The 27,661-nt window shown below is 38.7% G+C and overlaps 2 protein-coding genes across 8 annotated transcripts in view; both read left to right on the top strand.

Moving 5' to 3' along the window:
- Positions 1-22,199, top strand: part of LOC121373196 (tyrosine-protein kinase HTK16-like) — a 32,719-nt gene extending 10,520 nt beyond the window's left edge. For 2 of the 7 annotated variants that reach the window (XM_041499675.1, XM_041499656.1), the window contains exons 4-9: positions 254-336; positions 5,400-5,543; positions 6,634-6,889; positions 10,276-10,367; positions 17,757-17,883; positions 21,548-22,199. In XM_041499675.1, coding sequence (XP_041355609.1) covers positions 254-336; positions 5,400-5,543; positions 6,634-6,825 — 419 coding nt within the window. In that variant the 3' untranslated portion in view covers positions 6,826-6,889; positions 10,276-10,367; positions 17,757-17,883; positions 21,548-22,199. Of the gene's footprint in view, positions 1-253; positions 337-5,399; positions 5,544-6,633; positions 6,947-10,275; positions 10,368-17,756; positions 17,884-21,547 lie in introns of all 7 variants that reach the window. The other 5 variants (XM_041499691.1, XM_041499666.1, XM_041499683.1 and 2 more) reach the window with 5 other exon arrangements.
- LOC121373350 (tyrosine-protein kinase ZAP-70-like) lies at positions 10,282-21,706 on the top strand. The gene is made up of 3 exons (XM_041499976.1): positions 10,282-10,367; positions 17,757-17,883; positions 21,548-21,706. The coding sequence occupies exons 1-3, from the start codon at positions 10,282-10,284 to the stop codon at positions 21,704-21,706; spliced, it is 372 nt and encodes a 123-aa protein (XP_041355910.1).
- Positions 22,200-27,661: the final 5,462 nt, after the last annotated feature.

Raw genomic sequence — 27,661 nt, 5'->3', positions numbered from 1 at the left:
GGTTTCAGTCTACTCTTCCAGTTGTTGGTTTTAGTCTACTCTTCTAGTTGTTGGTTTTAGTCTGATTGGGTTCAGTCAGCCAGGAAGACACACAGTAACTGCTGTCAGTTAACATCAATAATTAATGGTGTGCTTTTAAATTAATTATGATATTCCATGTATTTTATTTTTTGAACTATTGGTAGAAGTTGGTGCTTCGAGAATGCATGTATTCCTTTAAGCTTACTCGTAGTGTTACTCATTTATATTGCAGGGCCAGTGATTGGACAAGGCGAGTTCGGGTCGGTGTTAAAAGGAGAATACACTGTTTCTGGAAGCTCGACTCGTAAAGAAAAAGTAAACGCCATGCTAATATCACGGGCCTATAGGATTTTATGAATGCAGCCATTAAAGAGAACAAAAAGTACTTTATTTACTTTTAGCTAATGTCAGCTGGTTAAAAACTATTTCCATAGTGGCTTAATTAGGAAGACGAATGTGCAGTCGGCCCTGTCCTTAATTTGTGAACTGTCGTGCGACTTTGCCCTTAAATTTGATTAAATCACTTAAAAGTTTGTGATCATTTAGTTCTGTTCACCAAGCTGAGGTTGAAGTGATTTTTTGTCTGAATTTCATAAACTAGATGAAATCACACCAATACGTTTTTCTCCCACCCCTAGCCGCCATGCAAGAAAGACCCATTCCATGACGTCAGCCCATACGGAATAAATCTGTCCTGTATGGGCTATGACACCATCGCGTTTAAAGTGCTGTTCCAGATGTATGATGTATTGAGCTATATCAATCAAGATATTAGTTAATATGATTAGAAAATTAAAAAAAAAAATGTAAAAAAATTATATAACGGTATATTTTCCATTTAAAAATATTCCCCTGAAAAACAGAACCAGCTGAATTCGTTTCGGGAATTTCCGTAAGATTTGATCCGTGACGTCACGAAGGGAACGCCTTTCGATAGTCAGCGCCATTATTCATTGCTTCTTTTGTGTTTATTATGGTTAAACGGCGTGTTGTTGGCGGCTGTAGCAATACAAAAGCCGATAAATTTAGTCTTCACGCATTTCCTAGTAATGTTGCTGTGAATAATCTGTGTGTAAATTTGATTAAAACAACGTGAAAATACTGGACAGGAAGAAAATGCCGGAGACCGTTGACTGCAGGCACTTTAGTTTCGATTCGTCCGAACTGGCTTGTCGGCTTAAGCGAGATATGGGAATACCATGTGTTATGGCTTTTAAAAAAAAGATGCCGTACCAACAATTTTTCTGCGACACAAAACAAATGACAACAGCTGATGCCATCCACACCGAAACGACTTTGGGGTGCATATCGTCAATGTCCCATATTGCGTTATGCTTTCAACTCCGGTCAGTTTGTTTTTTCATGCACGGTTCGTGCAATCATCGAGATCCGATTTGTTGTCGTTTGCATCTCGTTCATTTGTGAGATTTTTCTTTACAGTTCGAAAACATTAAAACAATAAAGTACAGACAAGTAAGTATCTATAGCCTAGTCCGTTCCATCCTACAAAAATGTAGGGTTTTTTTGTGAAAAAAAAAAGAAGCTAATTTTGTATGCATCTTAGAAAACAATCGGCTCAGAAATAAATGACTTGTAAATTCCATAGTATAAAAAAAGGCGTTCCCTGTAAAACAAACTATAAATACATTAAATTAATTTTACTATACCTTCCCACAAAGAAAACCTTTTTTCATACTATGGAATGTGCTATAAGTTATTTATTTCTGAGCAGACTGTTTTCACAACTGCACACAAAAAAAATAGTATTGTTTTGTTGTTTCCAAAACACTTTTACTTTTTTTTTTACGTCAAACTAAACTGAAATTATTCGCACAAAAAATATCTTCATGGATGGGACGGGCTAAAAGTCGTTTTTGTTTATTTCTTAAAATTAAAATAAGTTATTTATTTCTGAGCAGACTGTTTTCACAACTACACACAAAAAATAGTATTGTTTTGTTATTTCCAAAACACTTACTTTTTTTTTTTTACGTCAAACTAAACTGAAATTGTTCATAAAAACCCCTATCTTCATAGAGGGATGGGGACGGACTAAAAAATCGTTTTTGTTTATTTCTTAAAATTACCGATATCGGGTCCACTGACTCGTAGAATTCAAGAGTTATTTATCGTCTTCTCTACTACATCACAAGTATTAGAACATACAGTGTAGCAAAATAATTCGCACCAAAAGCTAAAGAACAAAACAAGAATAAAAGTTGTAAATTAGTGGTAAGCTGTCTCCACGACCATTTTCATCGTCATCTGTCAGGCCGGTGGTTCATCGGAAGATGTTCCAGGTTCAAACTGATAAGGCATTATTTTTTGTGTTGCACAAATATTAGTCCAGTCGTCATTACTACACTATTCATCATCGAAAGAAGAATCGCATGATCAATGAGCTTGGCAGTCGCTGTCGGTCCCACTTTCGCTTGCGCTAAAAGTCGTCTCGTGGTAGGTTTCTGTGAAGCGCGTTCCCTTCATGACGTCATGGCTATTTACAGGCAAATGTTTTTACCGAGAATTTTACTCGGTCGTTTCCGGCAGTGTTCTACGGGAGTGATGTTTTAATACTTTTATGGGGCATTTTCGTAATTATTGATTTACATATCGGTGTAAAATATTATTGCATTGAATTAAGAAAGCATTTAATTGTTGAATTTGAAATTTTAGTGTATGGTCTGGCACAGCACTTTAACATGGGGAGTATTATGTCGCTGGTAATATATGACGTCATATTAATGCAGTGTTGGTTAGTTTTAGATCGATATTTTGTTATTAAAACCTTCATTGTAAAAGCTATCTTGTTAATTTGTAGTGTTAAATTATGTTTAACACATGAAACGGATGCAGCAAATATGATAGTGTAGTATATTTGTGATAAAATGGTCAGATAAAGAAGTTACTTTTTCAATTGTATTTGTTTTAGTCTAGGTCCAATTGTAATTCCATGGGAATGTAATGAAGAAAGTTGGCAACATATATGATTTTAAAGCTTATTATTTTAGTAGCTTTCCGAAAAGCTTTGGTGCCATTTTTATTCAAATATTTTCAAGGTCATATCTCAAGGTCATGGTCATAGCACCAAAAATACTGTATTTTGCATACATTTTCATTTATCTCGCAATCACTGTATACACTGGCAAGATATGATGACTAGATAAATCTCTTTATTATATACATAGCAATGAAATATATAGATCTACGGAAACCATAAAAGTCATATCCGGTGAAAAGTCATATTTTCACTGTATTTTAGCTACAGTGAAAATATAGAAATCGTATTTACTTTTTTGTAAAAGTGCATGATTAAATTATCTCCCTTTGTCTCGTTTCATCGTATTTAAATTTGATGATTGCCAATGCATCTGACCGAATGTAAAAAATACAAATGTAATTTAAACAACTGCACCTATAAAAAAAGGGATACGAAGTGCAATTACGACAAAATATATAAAACGAATTGAATACGAAGCTGCATAATGATGACACAGTGTAGTGTCATCGAGTGTAAGTGTAAGAATTTAAAGGCGTTTGACTCGTTTTGTTTTTGTGGAAGTTTTTAGAGGATCGCGTTGTCAGGTATGTTTGCACCGCTGTATTGTTAAATAAATGTTAATAAAGATAATTTTTATTCAAATTTCTTTTTAAAAGTCTATGGTCAAGTAAATATTCTGGCAAAGTTCCATAGGAAGAAATATATCATGACGTTACGTGTTTTCGATAGGATAAGCGAAAGATATTGCCAAAAAGCGAAAGATATTGTCAAAAATTAGGAAATCTGTATATAATAAATAGACCATTTCATGGTGTTTTTCCGAATACGATTTTTTATGTCAAATCGTGATGTGTGAAAACCATATTTTCACTCATTCCTTCACAATTCGTGAAAATATGTTTTTCACACATCACTCGTTGACATAAAAATCGTATTCGAAAACCCCCATGAAATAGCCTCTATATATTTTTGGTCACTGACCAAAAATATAGGTCACGTGACATAAGCCCGACTCGACTCGAGTATTTCAGAGTAGATTTTCAATAAACATACTCTTTAAATCATATGTTGAAGTACAGTAAATGAAAATAACTTTTTGTTTTGAGATAACAATACAAAACTTGTATATTTATTTATGAATTAGAGTTTAGAAACGGTTTTTTAATGTGACAGAATGTAGCTAGCATCTTACAAATAATGTCGTCATGTATCTTGTTTGACAATACGCGATTTGTGTACACAAAACGAACAAATAATGATTTTCCGAATATCCCTGTAGGGTTGCAGGATAAAAGAAATAACTGGTTACTGTCTTAAGATATCGGCTTTATTCTGAGCAGGATAAAGCCGATATCTTAAAACAGTAACCAATTATTAACTATATATTTTGAGGAATTGTGGTTGGCACTGGTCTATATTATATTTTATTTTAAATAATAAGACTTTAACCATAGTTCTACAAATGACAAAGGTGACATTTAATTTTATTCAGATTCAATGTCATGTTAAAGTCATGTCATGCAATACTTATTTTAATTAAACTGTACGTCTAAACACGACAACTGTCTTTTGAGCGGACACAAAACATAACATGTATTAATTTATAAACTTCTAAGTTTGATAATAAAAAACTATCTAAAAATAGATTTCTTTTCTACCACCTCATCTCTACTACCATTTATCCACAGACACCATAACTAACAGAGTTGAAGGAAACTTCAAGAACAGCACATCTTTGTTTACTCAGCTCAATGTTTCAAACTCTTGAAAAAGTAAAGTTTGTTTTATTTAACGACGCGACACCACTTATCTTATCTTCGGCAATTGGGCGTCAAACATATGGTCATTCTGACACTGTTTTTTTTTTAGAGGAAACCCGCTGTCGCCACATAGGCTACTCTTTTATGACAAACAGCAAGGAATCTTTTATTTGCGCTTCCCACAGGCAGGATAGCACAAACCATGGTCTTTGTTGACGCCATATAACCGTAAATAAAATGTGTTGAGTGCGTCGTTAAATAAAATATTTCTTTCTTTCTGATAATGATATATTTTTCAGTTATATTTAATTTGTCAGAGAAAGACAGAAGAATGAATTTATTCCACAAAGTTATGTTGTTACAGATGCAGTCAAAACGTGTCCACAGGGAAACAAAATGGAGTAATGCACTTCTGGGCCAGAATGCAAGTTTGTTGGGGAGAACCAAATTAGATATTATTTCAATACAAGCCGTGAAACACATTACACGTACCTATAGATAGTAAATGTTTTAAATCACTGATCTCATGGCTGGTTGATTTTATGAAAATTCTAGAAGCCCTGCTGTCTTTTTGTTTTCAGTGTGTTATTGTTAACCATTTGCTGTATATGTGTTTACAGATGGAGGTTGCGCTGAAGACGTTTCTCCCCGAGTCTGTAGAGAACCCTGAAGAGTTCTTCAAGGAAGCGGTGACCATGCAAGAACTGGACCACCAGTATATAGTCAAAATGCTCGGCGTGTGTCACGAGGACAGTATCATGCTGGTAAATATCTACTTTTCTTTTCTATGTGCTTCACAACATCTTTATGGTTCACAACATCTTTATGTTCACAACATCTTTATGTTTACATTTTGACAGTCACACTATCTTTATGCTTCGCAACAGCTGTATGGTTCAAACATCTTTATGGTTCACAACATCTTTATGTTTACATTTTGACATTCACACTATCTTTATGCTTCGCAACAGCTTTATGGTTCAAACATCTTTATGATTCAGAACATATTGATGTTTATGTTCACAACATCTTTATTTTTACATTTTGACATTCACAATATCTGTATGCTTCACAACATCTTTAAAATCACAAAACGTTTATGGTTCAGTACCTTTACATTCAAAAAAAATTTATGGTTCACAACATGTTTATGGTTAACAACATTTTTATGGCTCACATTATCTTCACATTCACTACACCTTTACAGTTCACAACATCTTTTTATTTACAACAACTTTATGGGTCACAAAATATTTATATTTGCATATTTATGGTTCATAACATCTTTATCCTTCACAACATATTTACCTTCACAACACATTTATGGTTTACAGCATTTTATGGTGTACATTTTTACATTCTTAACATTTGTATGGTTCACAACATCTTTACATTCATATCAACATTTAGTCCATAGGTTTGTCACCTTGATGGAATAGCATGTGTTGGCACTATGTGTGTTTCCAGCACAGTTTAAATGTTAACCATCCCTCTCTATGCAGCACAGTTTAAACGTTAATCACTGCTTTTCTTGGAGCCAAGTTTAAAAGTTAACCAATGCTTTTCTCCGAGCCCAATTTAAATGTTAACCAATGCTTTTCTTTGAGCCCAGTTTAAATGTTAACCATCCCTCTCTTTGCAGCACAGTTTAAACGTTAATCACTGCTTTTCTTGGAGCCAAGTTTACATGTTAACCAGTGCTTTTCTCCGAGCCCAATTTAAATGTTAACCAATGCTTTTCTTTGAGTCCAATTTAAATGTTAACCAATGCTTTTCTCCGAGCCCAATTTAAATGTTAACCAATGCTTTTCTTCGAGCCCAGTTTAACGTTAAGCACTGATGTTCTTGTGGTAGGTGGTGGAGTACATAGCAATGGGCTCGGTGCTGGAATATCTGCCTAAACACTCGGACAAGATCTCGGTGAACGACTTGAATCTGTGGGCTGGTCAGATCGCCAATGGAACCTCGAGGAGAAACACCTCGTGCACCGTGACCTGGCTGCAAGAAACATACTGCTCAAGTCGAAAACAACAGTTGGTGGTCTAAACATACTGCTCAAGTCTAAACAACAGGTGGTTGTCTAAACAGCAGGTGCTAGTCTAAACAGCAGGTGCTAGTCTAAACATACTGTTCAAGTCTAGATACCAGGTGCTAGTCCAAACAGCAGGTGATAGTCTAAACATAGTGCTTAAGTCTAGACACCAGGTGGTAGTCTAAACAACATGCGGTAGTCTATACAGCAGGTGCTAGTCTAAACTCTAAACACACCACTCAAGTCTAAACAGTAGGTGGTAGTCTAGACAGCAGGTGGTAGTCTATACAGCAGGTGCTAGTCTAAACTCTAAGCATACCACTCAAGTCTAAACAGTAGGTGGTAGTCTAGACAGCAGGTGGTAGTCTATACAATGGGTGCTAGTCTAAACTCTAAACACACCACTCAAGTATAAACAATAGGTGGTAGTCTAGACAGCAGGCGGTAGTCTATACAGCAGGTGCTAGTCTAAACTCTAAACATACCACTCAAGTGTAAACAGCAGGCGGTAGTCTATACAGCAGGTGCTAGTCTAAACTCTAAACATACCACTCAAGTGTAAACTGTAGGTGGTAGTCTATACAGCAGGTGCTAGTCTAAACTCTAAAAATACCACTCAATCTAAACAGTAGGTGGTAGTGTATACAGCAGGTGCTACTCTAAACTCTAAACATACCACTCACGTCTAAACAGTAGGTGGTAGTCTAGACAGCAGGTGGTAGTCTATACAGCAGGTGGTAGTCTATACAGCAGGTGGTAGTCTATACAGTAGGTGGTAGTCTATACAGCAGGTGCTACTCTAAACTCTAAACATACCACTCACGTCTAAACAGTAGGTGGTAGTCTAGACAGCAGGTGGTAGTCTATACAGCAGGTGCTAGTCTAAACTCTAAACATACCACTCACGTCTAAACAGTAGGTGGTAGTCTAGACAGCAGGTGGTAGTCTATACAGCAGGTGGTAGTCTATACAGCAGGTGGTAGTCTATACAGTAGGTGGTAGTCTATACAGCAGGTGGTAGTTTAACAGAAATTGGAAGTCTAAATAGAAGGAATTAGTCTAAGGAGAAGGTGGTAGTCTAAACTAAAAGTGACAGTCTAACAGAAGGTGTTAGTGTAAATAGAAGGTATTAGTCTAAACAGAATGGTTGCCTAACCAATAGGTTGTAGTCTAACCACGATATGCTGGTCTAATTACACTGCTAAACTCTAAACAGAAGGTGGTAGTCTAAACAGGAGGTTGTAGTCTAAATACAAGGTGGTAGTCTAAACAACAAGTAGTAGAGTAAACAAAAGGTGGTAGTGTAAACAATATGTGGTAGTGTAAACAATATGTGGTAGTCTAAACAACAAGCGATAATTTAACAGATGGTGGTCGTCTAAACAGAAGGCGATATTCTAAACAGAAGGTGGTAGTGTATCGAACAGAAGGTGGTAGTCTAAACCACAGGTGGTAGTCTATACAGCAGGTGCTAGTCTAAAGTCTAAACATACTGCTCAGGTCTAAACAGTAGGTGGTAATCTAGACAGCAGGTGGTAGTCTAGACAACAGGTGGTAGTCTAAACATACTTCTCAAGTCTAAACAGAAGGTGGTAGTCTAACCAAGAAGTGGTAGTGTAAACAGAAGGTGGTCGCCTAAATAACAAGTGATAGTCTAACAGATGGCGGTCGTCTAAACAGAAGGTGATAGTCTAAAGAGAGGGTGGTAGTCTAAACAGAAGGTGGTAGTCTAAACAACAAGTGATAGTCTAACAGAAGGTTGTAGTGTAAACGACAGGTGGTAGTGTAAACAGAAGGTGGTAGTGTAAACAACAGGTGGTAGTGTAAACAGAAGGTGGTAGTCTAAACAATAGGTGGTAGTATAAATAGAAGGTGGTAGTCTAAACACCAAGTGTTAGTGTAAACAGAACATGGTAGTCTAAACAGCAGGTGGTAGTGTAAACAGAAGGTGGTAGTATAAACATCAGGTGGTAGTGTCAACAGAAGGTGGTAGTTTAAAAAGGTGGTAGTATAAACAGAAGGTGGTAGTGTAAACAGAAGGTGATAGTTTAAACAGAAGGTGGTAGTCTAAACAACAGGTGGTAGTGTAAACAGAAGGTGGTAGTCTAAACAACAGGTGGTAGTGTAAACAGAAGGTGGGAGTAAACAACAAGTAGTAGTTTAAATAGAAGGTGGTAGTCTAAACACCAAGTGTTAGTGTAAACAGAACATGGTAGTCTAAACAGCAGGTGGTAGTGTAAACAGAAGGTGGTAGTATAAACATCAGGTGGTAGTGTCAACAGAAGGTGGTAGTTTAAAAAGGTGGTAGTATAAACAGAAGGTGGTAGTGTAAACAGAAGGTGATAGTTTAAACAGAAGGTGGTAGTCTAAACAACAGGTGGTAGTGTAAACAGAAGGTGGTAGTCTAAACAACAGGTGGTAGTGTAAACAGAAGGTGGGAGTAAACAACAAGTAGTAGTTTAAATAGAAGGTGGTAACCTAAAAAAACAGGCTGTAGTTTAGACTCGGGGTGCCAGTCTCACCCTTGAAAGTGACAAGTTTCTTCAGTGATCTCATAGACAGGAACATACTTCTGATAATTAGGGAATGGTCAAGGTCAAGGTCAAAGGGTTTTACGTGCACGTTCAGAGCAAGCTGTTGTAGCGCACGCCTGTCGTGGGCACAGGTGCCGGCCTTGGCCGGTCTCTCTGTCCAAGACAGGAAAGATTAGGGAATAGCTACATGTATGTTATATTTGACCAATTGCGGCCGTTAAAGATGGTATAACGGCTGCAAAGTGAGTTTTAAAATGATATTGCGGTAAGTAACAAACTTCTTAACCCATAAATAGTCCTGTCCAAGATGCTAGTCAAGGACAGACATGACCAAGTTAATTCTTTCCACATTGTTTTAATCGCATTTACACACAGCTTTCTCACAGCAACATTACTAGGAAAAGCGCAAAGCCTAAATTCATTGGTTTTTGTATTGCAACAGCTGCCAACAACTCACCGTTTAACCATAATAAACAAAGAGAAGCAATCAATAATGGCGCTGGTTATCGAAAAGTGTTCCCATCATTACGTCACGGGTCAAATCTAACGGAAATTCCCGAAACGAATTCAGCTGGTTCTGTTTTCAGGGGAACATTTTAAAATTGGAAATATACCGGTATATATATATGTTACGGTGATCATGAACAGACATGTCTTAACAATATATTAAATCTTTAATATGTTAAGATGATCTTGGACAGACATACAGTTAAGTCTTATCAACAATTGAAATTCTAAATATCTCGAGGTCATCTTGCCGCCAGGAACATATTGTATACGTGTAACAATATGTTTTCGTCTTCATCGGGTTGAGGTCACATAAAAACTATTATCATAACAAAATGTTTTTAGGGGTTTCTTTTAAACGATAAACTTGTTTTACATGCTTTGTTTATCCAGGGTGTAAATTATATTTCGTTGTTTCACCAGGTGAAAATGACTGACTTTGGTTTATCACGAGCTCTTGGAGTTGATAGTGATTACTACACAGCAGCCCAAGAAGGTCGATGGCCATTTAAGTGGTAAGATCATTTCCATTAGATAATGGACACGATGACGTACATGAGGAAGTAGTGATACCAGCCTTTGTGATGTTGTCGTATCAGCCTTGGTGGTTTAGTGATATCAACCTTGATGATGTAGTGATATCAGCCTTGATGACGTAGTGATATCCACCTTGGAGATGTAGTGATATCAGCCTTGATGATGTAGTGATATCCACCTTGGTGATGTAGTGATATCAGCCTTGGAGGTGTGATATCAGCCTTGGTGGTTTAGTGATATCAGCCTTGATGATGTAGTGATATCCACCTTGGTGATGTAATGATATCAGCCTTGACAAGACAAGACAAGACAAGACAATTTTTATTCAGTATAAAGGCCATAGGCCCATTATACATGTTTGCGCATGTGTAGTGTTTGCACATTTTACTATATGCATATATTTAAATATTTAAGTATTTCTAAGTTTTTGCACATTATAAAGATAAAGACATACATTGAATAATACATCCAAATTTTCTGATATCATAATATCTATAAAGGTTTGCAATGAATGTTTTTTTTTTTTTTTTAAATTTAGAAATATAGTGATCTCTTAGTACATTATAACACTTATACACAAGTAAAATATGGAGTTCATCTTCAATATATCTTAATCCATGATCCAGGTAATACGGACAGAGTCTTTCAGTGTAGGTTATGTTGTTATATCTTCCTTGGTCAACAACAAGTCTAAAGTTACTACATCTAAACCTTGTATATATTACTTTAAGATAAACAGGGATGTCATAAGTGAGATAACGTTCTACATTTAACAATAACTTATAATGCTTATAATAAAAAGTATCAGATAAATTTGTAACAGAACTACACCAATTTTGCTGAAGTTTATCAAACAATCGTTGTCTAAATTTAACTATGAACAATTTTACATCTCCAACATACTGAACTATCCAAACATAGCCAAATCCTGATCTAAAAAGAATATTTTTAATGTGAGTCACCCATGTGGTGCGTCCTGCTTCATCCAGTGTGTGTAGCATTGTATAACATTGACGGGGAAACCTGTTTACATTCAGTTGTAATAGCCTACACCCATATTTAATAGCTCTAGTAGTGTAAATAAGCTGTAAATGAACTCTACCACATTCCTCTAAAGCCATAATATTACAGGTGTTTTTCCCCAATTTTAAAAACCATTTACACATTTTAATCTGAACATCTTCAATAATTTTACAGTAACAAGTACCCCATACTTCTGAACCATAACATAAAATTGGTGTTACTATAGAATCAAATATTTTAAATAAATCTTCACAAGGAATATCACCAAATTTCTTTTGATACTTATATATTGCCATCATGACCTTTTTACCTTGTGCTGCAAGACAAGTCTGAGTTTTAGTCCATAATAGTTTTGGTGTAAACATAATACCTAAATATCTATAATATGAGACAACCTCAATACTATTTCCATTAAAAAAACATTTTTTCATAATTCTTTAGAGGACCTCCATTTCTAAAAACAATAACCTTGGTCTTTCTTAAATTCACAGCCATACCTGTAGTATTACAAAACACTTCTAATGCACTAATTTTCTTTTGTAGCTGTAAAGGAGTGTCAGAAACAGTTGATACATCATCAGCAAACATAAGAGCATATACTGATTTACAATCATTTGATATAAAAACACCTTGTCCCACCACACTCTTCCACAGTTTTCACAAGCCTATTTATAAAAATAATGAACATTTGTGGACTCAATATACATCCTTGTCGGGTGCCGATATTACAATGAAAATAATCTGATAAACCAGTTGGCATGATGATGTAATCATATTCACATTGGTGATGTAGTGATATCAGCCTTGATGATGTAGTGATATCCACCTTAGTGATGTAGTGATATCAGCCTTGGTGATGTATTGATATCCACCTTGGTGATGTAGAGATATCCACCTTGGTGATGTAGTCATATCAGCCGTGATAATGTAGTGATATCAGTCTTGGTGATGTAGTCATATCAGCCTTGGTGATATAGTGATACCAGCGTTGATGGTGTAGTGATACCAGCTTTGGTGATGTACTGATATCAGCCTTGGTGGTGTAATGATATCAGCCTTGGTGATGTCATATCAACCCTAATGATGTAGCGATATCAGCATTGGTGATGTAGTAATAACAGCCTTGTTGATATAGTCATATCAGCCTTGGTAACATTTATTAATTCTAACATAAAGTCTTAGATAGGAAACCTGCTACATTTTCCCATTAGTAGCAAGAGATCTTTTATATGTGCCATCTAACACAGGATAGCACATGCCACGAAGACATGTAGTGATACCTGCCTTGGTGATGTAGTGATATCAGCCATCATGACGTAGTAATATTACCATTGGTGATGCAGTGATATCAGCCTTAATGATGAAGCGATATCAGCATTGGTGATGTAGTGATATCAGCCTTGGTGACATGTATTAATACCAGCTTTGGTGATGTAGTGACATCAAGCTTCGTTATGTAGTGGTATCAGCCTTGGTGATGTAGTGATAATAGCCTTGGTGATGTAGTGATATCAGCCTTGGTGATCTAGTGATATCAACCTCGGTAATGTAGTGATATCAGCCTTGGTGATGTAGTCATGCCAGCCTTGGTGCTCTAGTGAAATCAGCATTGGTTATGTAGTGATACCAGCCTTGGTGATGTAGTGATATCAGCATTGGTGATGTAGTGATACCAGCCTTGGTGATGTAGTGATATCAGCCATCATGATGTAGTGATATCAGCCTTGGGGATGTAGTGATATCAACCTTGGTTACATGTCGTTATACCAGCTTGGTGATGTAGTGATATCATCCATGATGATATAGTGATATCAGCCTTGGGGATGTAGTGATATCAACCTTGGTTACATGTCGTTATACCAGCTTGGTGATGTAGTGATATCAGCCTTGGTGATGTAGTGATATCAGCCTTGGTGATGTAGTTATACCAGCCTTGGTGATGTAGTGATATCAGCCTTGGTGATGTAGTTATACCAGCCTTGGCGATATAGTGATATCAACCTCGGTAATGTAATTATACCAGCCTTGGTGATGTAGTGATATCAGCCGTGGTAACATTTGGTAATTCTAACATAAAGTCTTAGAGAGGAAATCTGCTACATTTTCCCATTAATAGCAAGGGATCTTTTATATGTACCACCCCACACATGGTAGCACATTACATGACCGCATGTAGTGATATCTTCCTTGGTGATCTAGGGATACCAGCCTTGGTGATGTGGTGATATCAGCCATCATGATGTAGTGATATCGGCCTTGGTAATGTAGTGATATTAACCTTGGTGAAGTAGTGATATCAACCTTGGTGAAGTAGTGATACCAGTCTTAAAGATGTAATGACATCAGCATTGGTGACGTGATATCAACCCCAGTGACGTAGTGATATCAGTATTGGCGATGTAGTGTTAACAGCCTTGGCGATGTAGTGATATCCACCTTGTTGATGTAGTGATATCCACCTTGGTGATGTAATGATATCAGCCTTGGTGAAGTAGTGAGTTGAGCCTTGATGATGTAGTGATATCAGCCTTCATGATGTAGTGATATCAGTCTTGGTGATATAGTGATACCAGCGTTGATGGTGTAGTGATACCAACCTTGGTGATGTACTGATATCCGTTTTGTTGGTTTAATGATATCATCCTTGGTGATGTCATGTCAACCCTAGTGATGTAGCGATATCAGCCTTGGTGATGTAGTGATAACAGCCTTGGTGATGTAGTGATACCAGCCTTGGTGATGTAGTGATAGCAGCCTTGGTGATGTACTGGTATCAGCCTTGGTGATGTCATGTCAACCCTAGTGATGTAGCGATATCAGCCTCGGTTATACAGTGATATCAACCTCGGTAATGTAGTTATACCAGCATTGGTGATGTAGTGATATCAGCCTCGGTTATATAGTGATATCAACCTCGGTAATGTAGTTATACCAGCCTTGGTGATGTAGTGATATCAGCCTTGGTAACATTTCGTAATTCTAACATAAAGTCTTAGAGAGGAAATCTGCTACATTTTCCCATTAGTAGCAAGGAATCTTTTATATGTACCATCCCACACAGGGTAGCACATTCCATGACCGCATGTAGTGATATCTTCCTAGGTGATCAAGGGATACCAGCCTTGGTGATGTAGTGATATCAGCCATCATGATGTCGTGATATCAGCCTTGGTAATTTAGTGATATCAACCTTGGTGAAGTAGTGATATCAACCATGGTGATGTAGTGATACCAGCCTTGAAGATGTAATGATATCAGCATTGGTAACGTGATATCAACCCTAGTGACGTAGTGATATCAGCCGTGGTGATGTAGTGATAACAGCCTTGGTGATGTAGTGATATCTACCTTGGTGAAGTAGTGATATCCACCTTGGTGATGAAGTAATATCAGCCAAGATGATGTAGGGATATCAGTCTTTGTGATGTAGTAATATCAGCCTTGGTGATGTAGTGATTTGAGCCTTGGTGATATAGTGATATCAGCCTTGATGGTGTAGTGATATCAGCCTTGGTGATATAGTGATACTGCGTTGATGTACTGATATCCGTTTTGTTGGTGTAATGATATAAGCCTTGGTGATGTCATGTCAACCCTAGTGATGTAGCGATATCAGCCTTGGTGATGTAGTGATAACAGCCTTGGTGATGTAGTGATACCAGCCTTGGTGATGTAGTGATAGCAGCCTTGGTGATGTACTGATATCAGCCTTGGTGATGTCATGTCAACCCTAGTGATGTAGCGATATCAGCCTCGGTTATATAGTGATATCAACCTCGGTAATGTAGTTATACCAGCCTTGGTGATGTAGTGATATCAGCCTTGGTAACATTTCGTAATTCTAACATAAAGTCTTAGAGAGGAAACCTGCTACATTTTCCCATTAGTAGCAAGGAATCTTTTATATGTACCATCCCACACAGGGTAGCACATTCCATGACCGCATGTAGTGATATCTTCCTAGGTGATCAAGGGATACCAGCCTTGGTGATGTAGTGATATCAGCCATCATGATGTAGTGATATCAGCCTTGGTAATTTAGTGATATCAACCTTGGTGAAGTAGTGATATCAACCATGGTGATGTAGTGATACCAGCCTTGAAGATGTAATGATATCAGCATTGGTAACGTGATATCAACCCTAGTGACGTAGTGATATCAGCCGTGGTGATGTAGTGATAATAGCCTTGGTGATGTAGTGATATCCACCTTGGTGAAGTAGTGATATCCACCTTGGTGATGAAGTGATATTAGCCAAGATGATGTAGGGATATCAGTCTTTGTGATGTAGTAATATCAGCCTTGGTGATGTAGTGATTTGAGCCTTGGTGATATAGTGATATCAGCCTTGATGGTGTAGTGATATCAGCCTTGGTGATATAGTGATACTGCGTTGATGTACTGATATCCGTTTTGTTGGTGTAATGATATCAGCCTTGGTGATGTCATATCAACCCTAGTGACGTAGCGATATCAGCCTTGGTGATGTAGCGATATCAGCCTTGGTGATGTAGTGATATCAACCTTGGTAACATTTGGTAATTCTAACTTAAAGTCTTAAAAAGTAAAGCTGCTACAGTTTCCTATTAGTAACAAGGGATCTTTTATATGTACCATCCCACACAGGGTAGCACCTTCCATGACCGCATGTAGTGGTATCTTCCTTGGTGATGTAGAGATACCAGCCTTGGTGATGTAGTGATATCAGCCATCATGATGTAGTGATATCAGCCTTGGTGATGTAGTGATATCAACCATGGTGAAGTAGTGCTATCAACCATGGTGATGTAGTGATACCAGCATTGAAGATGTAATGATATCAGCATTGGTGACGTGATATCAACCCTAGTGACGTAGTGCTATCAGCCTTGGCGATGTAGTGATAACAGTCTTGGTGATGTAGTGATATCCACCTTGGTGATTTAGTGATATCCACCTTGGTGATGAAGTGATATCAGCCTTGATGATGTAGTGATAACAGTCTTTGTGATGTAGTGATATCAGCCTTGGTGATGTAGTGATTTGAAGCCTTGGTGATGTAGTGATGGTAGTCTTGGTGATGTAGTGATATCAGCCTTAGTGGTATAGTGATAGCAACCTTGGTGATGTAGTGATTTGAAGCATTGGTGATGTAGTGATGGTAGTCTTGGTGATGTAGTGATATCAGCCTTAATGATGTTGTGATATCAGCCTTGGTGGTATAGTGATAGCAACCTTGGTGAAGTAGTGATATCAACCATGGCGATGTAGTGATACCAGCCTTGAAGATGTAATGATATCAGCATTGGTAACGTGATATCAACCCTAGTGACGTAGTGATATCAGCCGTGGTGATGTAGTGATATCAGCCTTAATGATGTTGTGATATCAGCCTTGGTGGTATAGTGATAGCAACCTTGGTGATGTTTTGATAGTAGCCTTGGTGATGTGATATTATCCTTGGTGATATAGTAATACGAGCCTTGGTGATTTTTATGTAGTGATATCAGTCGTGATGTAGTGAAGAAGGAAGGAAATGTTTCATTTAACGACGCACTCAACACATTTTATTTACGGTTATATGGCGTCGGACATATGGTTAAGGATCACACTTATATTTAGAGAGGAAACCCGCTGTCGCCACTTCATGAGCTACTCATTTCGATTAGCAGCAAGGAATCTTTTATATGCACTAACCCACAGATAAGATAGCACATACCACAGCCTTTGGTATACTAATCATGGTGCACTGGCTGGAGTAAGAAATAGCCCAATGGGTCCACCGACGGGGATCGATCCCAGACCAACCACTGAGGTGATGTAGTGGTATCAGCCTTTGTGATGTAGTGATATCAGCCTTGGTGGCATGTAGTGGTATCAGCCTTCGTGATGTAGTGATATTAGCCTTGGTGATGTAGTGATATCAGCCTTGATGATGTAGTGATATCAGCTTTGGTGACGTAGTGATATGAGCCTTGGTGTTATAGTGATATCAGCCTTGGTGATGTAGTGATAACAGCCTTGATGATATAGTGATACCAGCCTTGGTAACAATTGGTAATTCTAACATATAGTCTTAGAGAGGAAATCCGTTTCATTTTTTCCATTAGTAGCAAGGGATCTTTTATATGTACCATCCTGTACAGGAGAGCACATACCACGGCCTTTGATATACCAGTAATGGTGCAACTGCTGGATCGAGAAATAGCCCAGTGAGATTTGGTGAGTCAATGGTAATAAACGACCAAACATCACCAACCTATTATGTTAGCTCTCGAGTGTATTAATCCAAGATTAGATGAAGAAACAATAAAATGAACCCCACCATAGACAATTATTATAAATACAATGTTTGGGTTCCTAGGTTAGCACCAGAAAGTAATTTCCACAGAAAGTTCTCCCATGCTAGCGATGTCTGGAGTTACGCAATCACTCTGTGGGAAATGTTTTCTTTCGGCATAGAACCATATGAAGAGTTGGAAGCAGATGAGGTAAGATCGGTATGCTAAAGCAATGTAATTATGGAAGACAAGTAAGATACGGTAAGTGTCATTCAATAGACACTATCGGTGTAAAAGGTAAATGTATTTTATTATAAGAGTTTTTCCTAGAGGTTAAACTTAACCAAAAATGTTTAGCAAGTTTTTGTAAATGACTGTTGCTTCCAAATAAATTAAAATAAAGTGATAAAACTTGTCAATATGTTAGTTGCATATGCCCTGTCGCTTTGGGTAATGAAAAGAACACCATTTGTCATATCGCACTCCCGCTATGTGTCCTGTACGTGCAAACGCGGTGCGCTCGGGTTGTCGCAGAAGCGCGTGCAATACGGATGTATTGAAATCATATTTTGATGCATTGAACCAATATTATCCAAAAACAAAAGGAAGAATTTATCCTGTTATAATGGGTCGCCGTCCAGGCTTAACAGAACATCAACGTCATGAAGCAATGGGACGGCTTAACGCCGGCCAACGCGTACACGACGTCGCTCAGTACTTTAGTGTTCATGACAGGTTCGAAAGTGCTCCTCGTTTAGCCCGTACTTTGTAGCAAACCACAGGCACTAGAATTCATTCTCAAACTGTCCGTAACCGTCTCCATGCTGCTGGATTACAAGCACGTCGCCCTGTTGTTGCTGTTCCCCTGACAGCGCGTCACATTCAGGAACGTCTGAGATGGGCCAGAATACACCAACACTGGCGACGCAGACAATGGGATCAGACATTATTCACAGACGAATCCAGGTTTTGTGTTCAGTTTGCGGATGGTAGCCGTCATGTATGGAGGCGACGGGGAGAACGATATGATGCAGACAACGTCATTCAGCATGACCGATATGGCGGTGACTGCGTTATGATCTGCGCCGGCATTCATGGTGGAGGTAAAACAGATTTCGTTTTCATTCACGGAAACTTGACTGCTCAACGTTACTGCGAACTGGCCACCAAAGTCCCCTGACGTGTCCCCAATTGAGCATGCATGGGGCCTACTGGGTCGTAGGGTACGCGAAAACCATCCTCATATCCTTAATGTCCATGACCTACAAATTGCTCTGAACCGGGAATGGAACGCAATTACTGTTCCTGAGATTAATGGTCTCATTAGAAGCATGAGACGACGATGTACTGCTGTCATCAATGCCGCTGGTGCACACACACATTATTGAGCCTCTCTCAACATTTTGGTAGCTGTACCCCTCTGTTTCATCAGTTGACATTAAAGTGACGACATGGACACCGCGACAACGTGTTACTGCTGGCTACATTCAGAAATGCTGTATCAATAAAATAATGTGTACAAATAAATTCAACATCCAATTTGTCTGTATTTCATATCTTGTACGTAATTGCTAAACTAATTTGGCACAGTATATATATATATATATATATATATATATATATATATATATATATATATATATATATATATATATCAGAGACTCCAGCATAAAACAACATTTATATACTCAAAAGAATTTAAGGGTCAGACGATATTTTCGACATTATTTTCTGAATGTCAATTATATTAGCTAGACCATAATGTCACGCATGGTATTGTTCCATTTTGACGAAAGTGGGTCTAAGCAACCCATAAATGAATTAAAATCCACTGTCATTGACACTGTCGACTAGTTCTAATGGCGAAAACATGCTTACATTTGCACGTAAATTAGGGCGAAAGCGAAAGGTCTGCTAAATGCCCATAACTTGCTTTTTCACAAAGCGCTTCATTTGCACGCTTTGCACGTGTATTCCATGTTCCCAATGCTGAATTTCTGTATAATTGGAGCTTGCGTTCGTGTACGGTGCACACTCCAAATTCGACAATGGTACGACTTCAACTGACTATCGAAGATCGAGGAAGGGCTATTGCTTGGCTTCAGGATGGCAATACCAAAGAAATGTTGCTCTGAGACTTGGTGTCAGTCAGAGTGTTGTTGGCCGACTGTGGCAACGGTACCAAGCAACGAATTCTGTTCGAAATCGTCCACGTTCGGGAAGACCCCGAAGCACTACAAATAGAGTGGACCGTTACATCACCAATATGGCTCTACATCAACGCACAACCACTGCACGCCGATTACGTGACAATCTGCGGACTGCGACTGGAACTCGAGTGTCTGATCAAACCATACGCAATCGTCAGAGAGCCAATAATCTACGCTGCCGTCGTCAGGCTGTTCGACCACCACTCCTACCACGTCACAGAACGACCAGACGTCACTGGTGCACGCTTCATCTGCGGTGGAAACGTGGTCAGTGGGGTCGAGTGATGTTTACTGATGAGTCCAGGTTTAGTATCCAGTTCAACGACGGTCGGGTTCGTGTCTACAGACGTCCTGGGGAGCGCTTCGCTGACGTTAACGTTAGACAACGTCACCGGTTCGGTGGTGGCAGCGTCATGGTGTGGGGCGGCATTTCTATCCACCACAGGACCCCCCTCTATGTGGTGGATGGCAATCTGAATGGAATCCGCTATCTGAATGAGAGTATCCGGCCGTTGGTTCTCCCAGGACGTCAGCAGATTGGCAGTTCTGCAGGATGACAATGCCAGACCCCACCGCGCTAGGGTGGTAACGGACTTTCTCAGACAACAAGGTATCGCCAGGATGGATTGGCCAGCATATTCGCCTGACTTGGCCCCAATAGAGCACGCCTGGGACGAATTAGGCAGGAGAGTTCGGGATAACCATGCCCCTCCGGCCAACCTTCATGATCTGGGTCAACTTCTTATGGCAGAGTGGCAGGCCATTTCCCAAGAGTTCTTCAGACGTCTGATCAACAGCATGAGGCAACGATGTGTCGAGTGTATTCGCGCCAGGGGTGGATTCACACACTATTAAACGAATGTTCTAATGTGTAAAATCCATGTTTGACAACCTTCAACTTTGACAGCATGTCATGTGACTTTCTTGTATACAGTGACGTTTATTTGTGTTTTTTTGTAAATATGGAACAATAAATAAAAAATTTGGTGTAGTTTACATCATCAATCTAATACACTCTGAAACTTATTTGGTTATAAATTTTTGACCCTTAAATTCTTTTGAGTAGTATATATATATATATATATATATATATATATATATATATATATATATATATATATATATATATATATATATTCCCCACTGTTAACTATGTTGTTTTACAGGTAACCCACTAGTAAACATTGTATACATTAAACCTGACTTACTGATACAAAGAGTCCCAGAGACTGCAGCATAAACCGGATTTAATATATATATATATATATATATATATATATATATATATATTCTCCATAAAAGTCTTTTGTAGGAGATATCGCTGGCACTATAATTTGCGACATCTTCTTATAATCTTGATTGGTCAAATTTTAATCACAAGACAATATTTTGTTACCTCAGTGTAGGTTTCAGTGCTAAACCTATCATTAGAGACGTCACGAGTCTACCGCTGCCAAATATAGTGACATTCAACCCACATTACTGACATTGTTTACAATTGTCGCAAATGAAAAGAATGATAATGGATGATAAAAAGAATACCCCCCCCCCCCCCCCCCCCCCCCCTCGTGTCTTGTGATATCATAATAATTATGATATCACACAACACTCGGGGAGTATCCTCTCTATATATATCCCCCTCTGTTAATTTTGTTGTTTTACAGACAATCGAGTTTGTTCACAGTGGGCAGCGTTTGTCGAAGCCGGAGAAGTGTCCTGACCAGGTGTATGAGAAGATGTTGGAATGCTGGTCACCGAAACCCGAATGTCGACCGAAATTCAAAGATTTGGATGCCTTTTTTCAAGGTCTTGTCCATGCATAAATATGCTCTCTGATTTGTGTCAAGCACTGAAAGATAATCATTGAAACATTTCAAATATGTTTTAAAATCAAGATATATAATTGAACGAAGCATCTATCATAGTAAACGTTTACACCATAAATTAGAAACAAAGTGGGCTTTATGTAATATGTCGGCAGGCAATAATTGGACAGAATTTTATAATAATATTTTATTTTTGTGTGTGTTTGTATTTCGATTGTCATTATATATGCTAGATATACAACCCAATTATAATGGTGTATTTTTGTTATTTTTTTATTATTATTATTTTTTTATAGTGAAACGTTGTCTGTGTATGTATGTACGTATATATGCATGTATGTATGTATGTGTAGACGGGTGTATGAGTGTGAACATGTATGTGTATGTCGGTGTACATCGATATGTAAATATACCTTTTTCATCTTAATGTCTATGTATGTGTCCGTGTGTGTAATGGAAGGAATATTTTAATAAATAAATCTTCGCAGAACTTCTTTTAAGTTTTAAATACTATATATACTCTTCAAAAAAAGAAACGCAAAAGGGTACAAATGGGTTATAACTCCGATTTTATGTTTCCTACCGGTTCATGCTTTGTGAATATAAGGTCATTGCATGTCCCAGACACATTCCCACGGTTACATTCGATAAAACGCAGCTACTGTACAATAAAGTTCCAAAATGTGAATATTCGCAAAAACGCAGCCACGTGCAAACCATGTCACCACTGCACGTGCGTTGTCTGCACGTGCAACATGAACACCGACAGTATAAAAGTGCAGGGTGTTCGCTTGCCTGGCCTCTGTATCTGGCCGACAGTTGACAATCCAGGACATGCCACGTCTCAGTGAACCGCAGAGAAACAATGCCATCGGCCGACTAGACGCAGGCGAATCCAGAACGGCCGTTGCCAGGGCATTCCATGTGTCCCCAAGCACCATCTCCAGACTGTGGGACCGTTACCAGCAACATGGATCAACACGTGACCTCCCTAGATCCGGTCGACCACGGGTCACTACCCTCGGGCAGGACCGCTACATCCGGGCACGCCACCTTCGGGAACGATTGACTACTGCCACCTCCACAGCCGCAGCAATACCAGGTTTGCGCAGGATATCCGACCAGACCGTACGGAACCGCCTACGTGAGGTAGGAATTCGTGCCAGACGTCCAGTTCGAGGTGTCATCTTAACACCACAACACCGTCGACTCCGACTGCAGTGGTGCCAGATTCATCGACAATGGCCTCAACTGCGATGGAGACAGGTGTGGTTCAGTGACGAGTCCCGATTTCTGCTCCGACGTCATGATGGAAGATGTCGCGTGTATAGGCGTCGTGGTGAACGTTATGCGGCAAACTGCGTGCAGGAAGTGGACAGATTCGGCGGGGTAGTGTCATGGTGTGGGCAGCCATCTCACATACTGGCAGAACTGACCTGGTCCACGTGCAGGGCAACCTGAATGCACAGGGCTACATTGACCAGATCCTCCGGCCACACATCGTTCCAGTTATGGCCAACGCCAACGCAGTGTTCCAACATGACAACGCCAGGCCTCACACAGCACGTCTCACAACGGCTTTCCTACAGAACAACAACATTAATGTCCTTCCTTGGCCATCGACATCACCGGATTTGAACCCAATTGAGCATCTATGGGACGAGTTGGACCGACGCCTCCGACAGCGACAACCACAGCCCCAGACCCTGCCCGAGCTGGCAGCAGCCTTGCAAGCCGAGTGGGCCACCGTCCCCCGGGACGTCATCCGTACTCTGGTTGCTTCAATGGGCAGGCGGTGCAAGGCAGTTGTCAACACACGCGGAGGCCACACCCGGTATTGACTCCAGATGACCTTGACCTTGGTGGTGTGTCCTATCACTTACTCACAATGGACTAGAGTGAATTGTGAACAATCCTGCAACATTTGGTAATTATGGGACTCACCATTCAATAATTAAATCAATTCTCCAAATGTTACGACAATGTGGTTTTGCGTTTCTTCTTTTGAAGAGTATATATAACTTTAATTGACCCACACCTAGCTTACGGTTTAGACTCTCACTCTCTCTCTCTCTCTCTCTCTCTCTCTCTCTCTCTCTCTCTCTCTCTCTCTCTCTCTCTCTCTCTCTCTCTCTCAAGCATCCATATAAGTGATTTTGATTTAGTAGTGTGTAATAAATGTAAGAATAATATATCAATTATAATACATTTATATGTTAAAATATCTGTAACTTTTTCCCCATGTTTGTGATGAATACAATGTAAAGAGGAGTTCTGTGAATAAAAAAAGAAAAAAAGAAGAAGAAAAAAAGAAGAAGAAAAAGATAATCATTGTAAAGTCCATACCCATATCCAGAACGAGAATACAGATATTCTTTAGACCTTTAGGTACATATACCAGGGCTTGTGGTTTCCCCCATTTCCCCCGCCACCCAAATGCTGGACCATAAGCTTATATTTTTCTTATAATGATAATTCCACCAAAAAAACCTCACCCCAGTAACCTTTCAGCCAAAGATTCACTTAAGGAAACACACCGCGATTTATCGTGTCGTTACTTGCTGTAGCAGCTTAATATAGTCCGGTATAGTAAATAGTTCCTCATAAAAAAACATACTACACAATTCTGATATGCTTTTTGAAATCTTTCTTTGATGATTACACGTAGGATGACCTCTGTAGTATTTAAATAACCCATTGGTTTGAAGTAACTTGTTATATGTAGTACTAACTGATAACAACTGTGCAAGCGGTATGATTCCACTTGCATAACAACAAGATGAGGTTGTCGGGCATAACTAGGGGCCATTTATTGGGGAAAATATCGTGGTCGACCTATGTTGATTATTTAAACAGTACATATGTCAGTTGAGAGTACTCCCTAAAATTAGTAGTCACATGATCCTCTCGACAGTGTTGTATTTTACACAGATGGTGTGTAACCTTAAGTATGGTTATCAAAATGTGTTACATGTAACAGAACGTAGTATTTCAAGTGTTCTTGTGAATTTTCCATTTGTACTGAATGAATGTTTTTAATATGCTAATTTTGTATTATCATTTTAACATTTCACTAAAATAAATTGAATATATGCACAAATGGTGTATTTATTTATATAAAGCTACTTATTTAGACTTCATTAAGATATAAATTACCTTGCAATGAACACAAAACAGTCATACTAATTGTTACCCCGGCCATATTTAACTCAACCCTGTGTGACCGAATATACCTCTAGACCAAATGTCTTTGTGGATAATTAGGTTCACAAACACACCCGTCACAGTGAAGGTCACAATTATTTGATTCTGTATTATTTGCACATTAATTCTTTTATTATCCATATAAGTACTTTAAACAGTATTAAAAAAACACGTTTCACTAACTGACCTTGACCTTGGTTTCTGTTTCACTCAGGAGTTCAGGCGCAAAACGCGATATAAACCATTTTCTTTCTAGTTTTTAGTTAAAGCCATTATTGTATGTCAGTAAGGGCTAATCGTAGGCCCGCTGTTTTGCTGCAAAACGTGATTGATCCTTATGAAATTGTATTGGGTAAATCCCGGGGTTTTGGTGGGTTTTTTTTTTTATCAAAACGCGATATACGCCAGTTAAAAAAAAGTCACTTTTACTGAAAATGAAAAATGGATATATCGCGTTTTTGCGCCTAAACTCTTCAAGTGTTCGTTCTATATTTGTGCAGATTCCATGATTTGTAAAGTTGTAAGAACTTGTGAATCCTTCTCATATGAACTTGTGAAGTCTTATATGAGAAGAGCTGATAAGTAAGTGTGGATATCATATTTCCCTCTCCGTTTGACTCATAGCTCATGCACTTAAACAGGTATTTTGTCTAAAGTTATTATCCACTCTCATTTCTTTTACAAACATGAATGTGAAAATGGTGGTTGAAGCACTACATAGACACTGGAAGTTGATTCTTGACTATAATAAGTCCTGTAATGCAACACACCATCATTTGTTGTGTCGTTACTTGCTGTAGCAGTTTAAAGGGACAGACCCGAGTTTCAGCCCAATGAAAATGCACACCAAGTTTAGTTAATCTACAAACCTGTAACACATTTGGATAAAGTTACAATTGAATGGAACATGAGTCTCAGACTTTTAAATGGTGAAATACCCTCTAAAAATGGACTAAAACTCGACTCCATAATTTTTACTTCTCAGACGCATGTGCGTTTTTAAAAATATGAAAAATGCATTTTGTGATATTAAAAACACCAGGATGACCAAAAACACTTCAAATGTACGAAAATGGATAACCTAAACAATAAAATTTAAGTAAAGTATGAGTTTAGTTATCAAAAACGATTCTAATAGTAAACAATATGCCTTAGTGTTTAAAAACCAGGGTATGTCTCTTTAATATAGTCAAATTCGGAAATAGTTACTCATAACAAAATAGTACAAGATTCTAATATGCTTTTTGAAATCTTATTTTTGATGATCACACGCAGGTTAACCACTGTAGTATTTAAATAACCCACCGGTTTGAAGTAACTTGTTGTATGTAGTACTAATTGATAACTGTGCAAGTGGTATGGTGCCATTTGTATAACAGCAACACGATGTGGTGGTCGGGCATAGGAACCATTAATTGAACAAATTTGTTGTTGAACTATGTTGATTTTTTTCACAGTATATTTCAGTTGAGAGCACTCACCAAAATTAGTATTCACATGACTATCGACAATGTTATATTTTTTCATACTTCCCTCCACACTCAGCTGGACAACTGAGTGACCACTAACACTTCCCTCCACACTCTTCTGGACAGTTGAGTGACCACTGATATTTCCCTCCACACTCATCTGGACAGTTCAGTGACCACTAACACTTCCCTCCACACTCTTCTGGACAGTTGAGTGACCACTGATATTTCCCTCCACACTCATCTGGACAGTTCAGTGACCACTAACACTTCCCTCCACACTCTTCTGGACAGTTGAGTGACCACTGATATTTCCCACCACACTCATCTGGACAGTTCAGTAACCACTGATACTTCCCTCCACACTCTTCTGGACAGTTCAGTGACCACTGATACTTCCCTCCACACTCTTCTGGACAGTTCAGTGACCACTGACACTTCCCTCCACACTCTTCTGGACAGTTCAGTGACCACTGATACTTCCCTCCACACTCTTCTGGGCAGTTCAGTGACCACTGACACTTCTCTCCACCCTCCCCTGGACAACTGAGTGATCACCGATACTTCCCTCCACACTCTTCTGGGCAGTTCAGTGACCACTGACACTTCCCTCCACTCTTCTGGACAGTTGGGTGACCACTGACACTTCCCTCCACACTATTCTAGACAACTGAGTGACCACTAACACTTCCCTGGACAGCTGAGTGACCAATGACAGTTCCCCCACACACCCCTGGACAGCTAACACTGTCCTAGACAGCTACGTGACCACTGACACTTCCCTCCAAACTCCCCTGGACAGTTGAGTGACCACTGTCACTTCCCTCCACACTCCTCTGGACTTCTGAGTGGCCACTGACACTTCCCTCCATACTCCCCGGGGTCACGTGACTTAGGTCTTGGAATCGACAGGCGTTTTGGCAAGCGATGGGAAAAACGCGACATTTTATTGCGAATATATTAAAAACCGGTAAAAATTTTAAAATTTATTTTATTGATACTTCATATATATATTATAAAAGGTTACGTAGATACCAAACAATAGTGAATTACTCTTTTGATAAACATTGACCTTTAAAACAATACCGACAACTACAATCAATTAACAGATCTTTGAAATAAATTCCATTGTTGTTTTAATATGCGCACATGCGCTCACGTTAGTGTGACATAACAACACAATAGATTTTGATTCTGTCACATAATAATGTAAGCTTAATTAAATATGATTCCTTTTTATCATAACATTGAATAACAATTGTCAAATAGTAGCTCTACT

The sequence above is a fragment of the Gigantopelta aegis genome, chromosome 1 (assembly GCF_016097555.1).
Source record: "Gigantopelta aegis isolate Gae_Host chromosome 1, Gae_host_genome, whole genome shotgun sequence".
NCBI lineage: Eukaryota > Metazoa > Mollusca > Gastropoda > Neomphalida > Peltospiridae > Gigantopelta > Gigantopelta aegis.
This window is presented reverse-complemented; position numbering and strand designations above follow the sequence as displayed.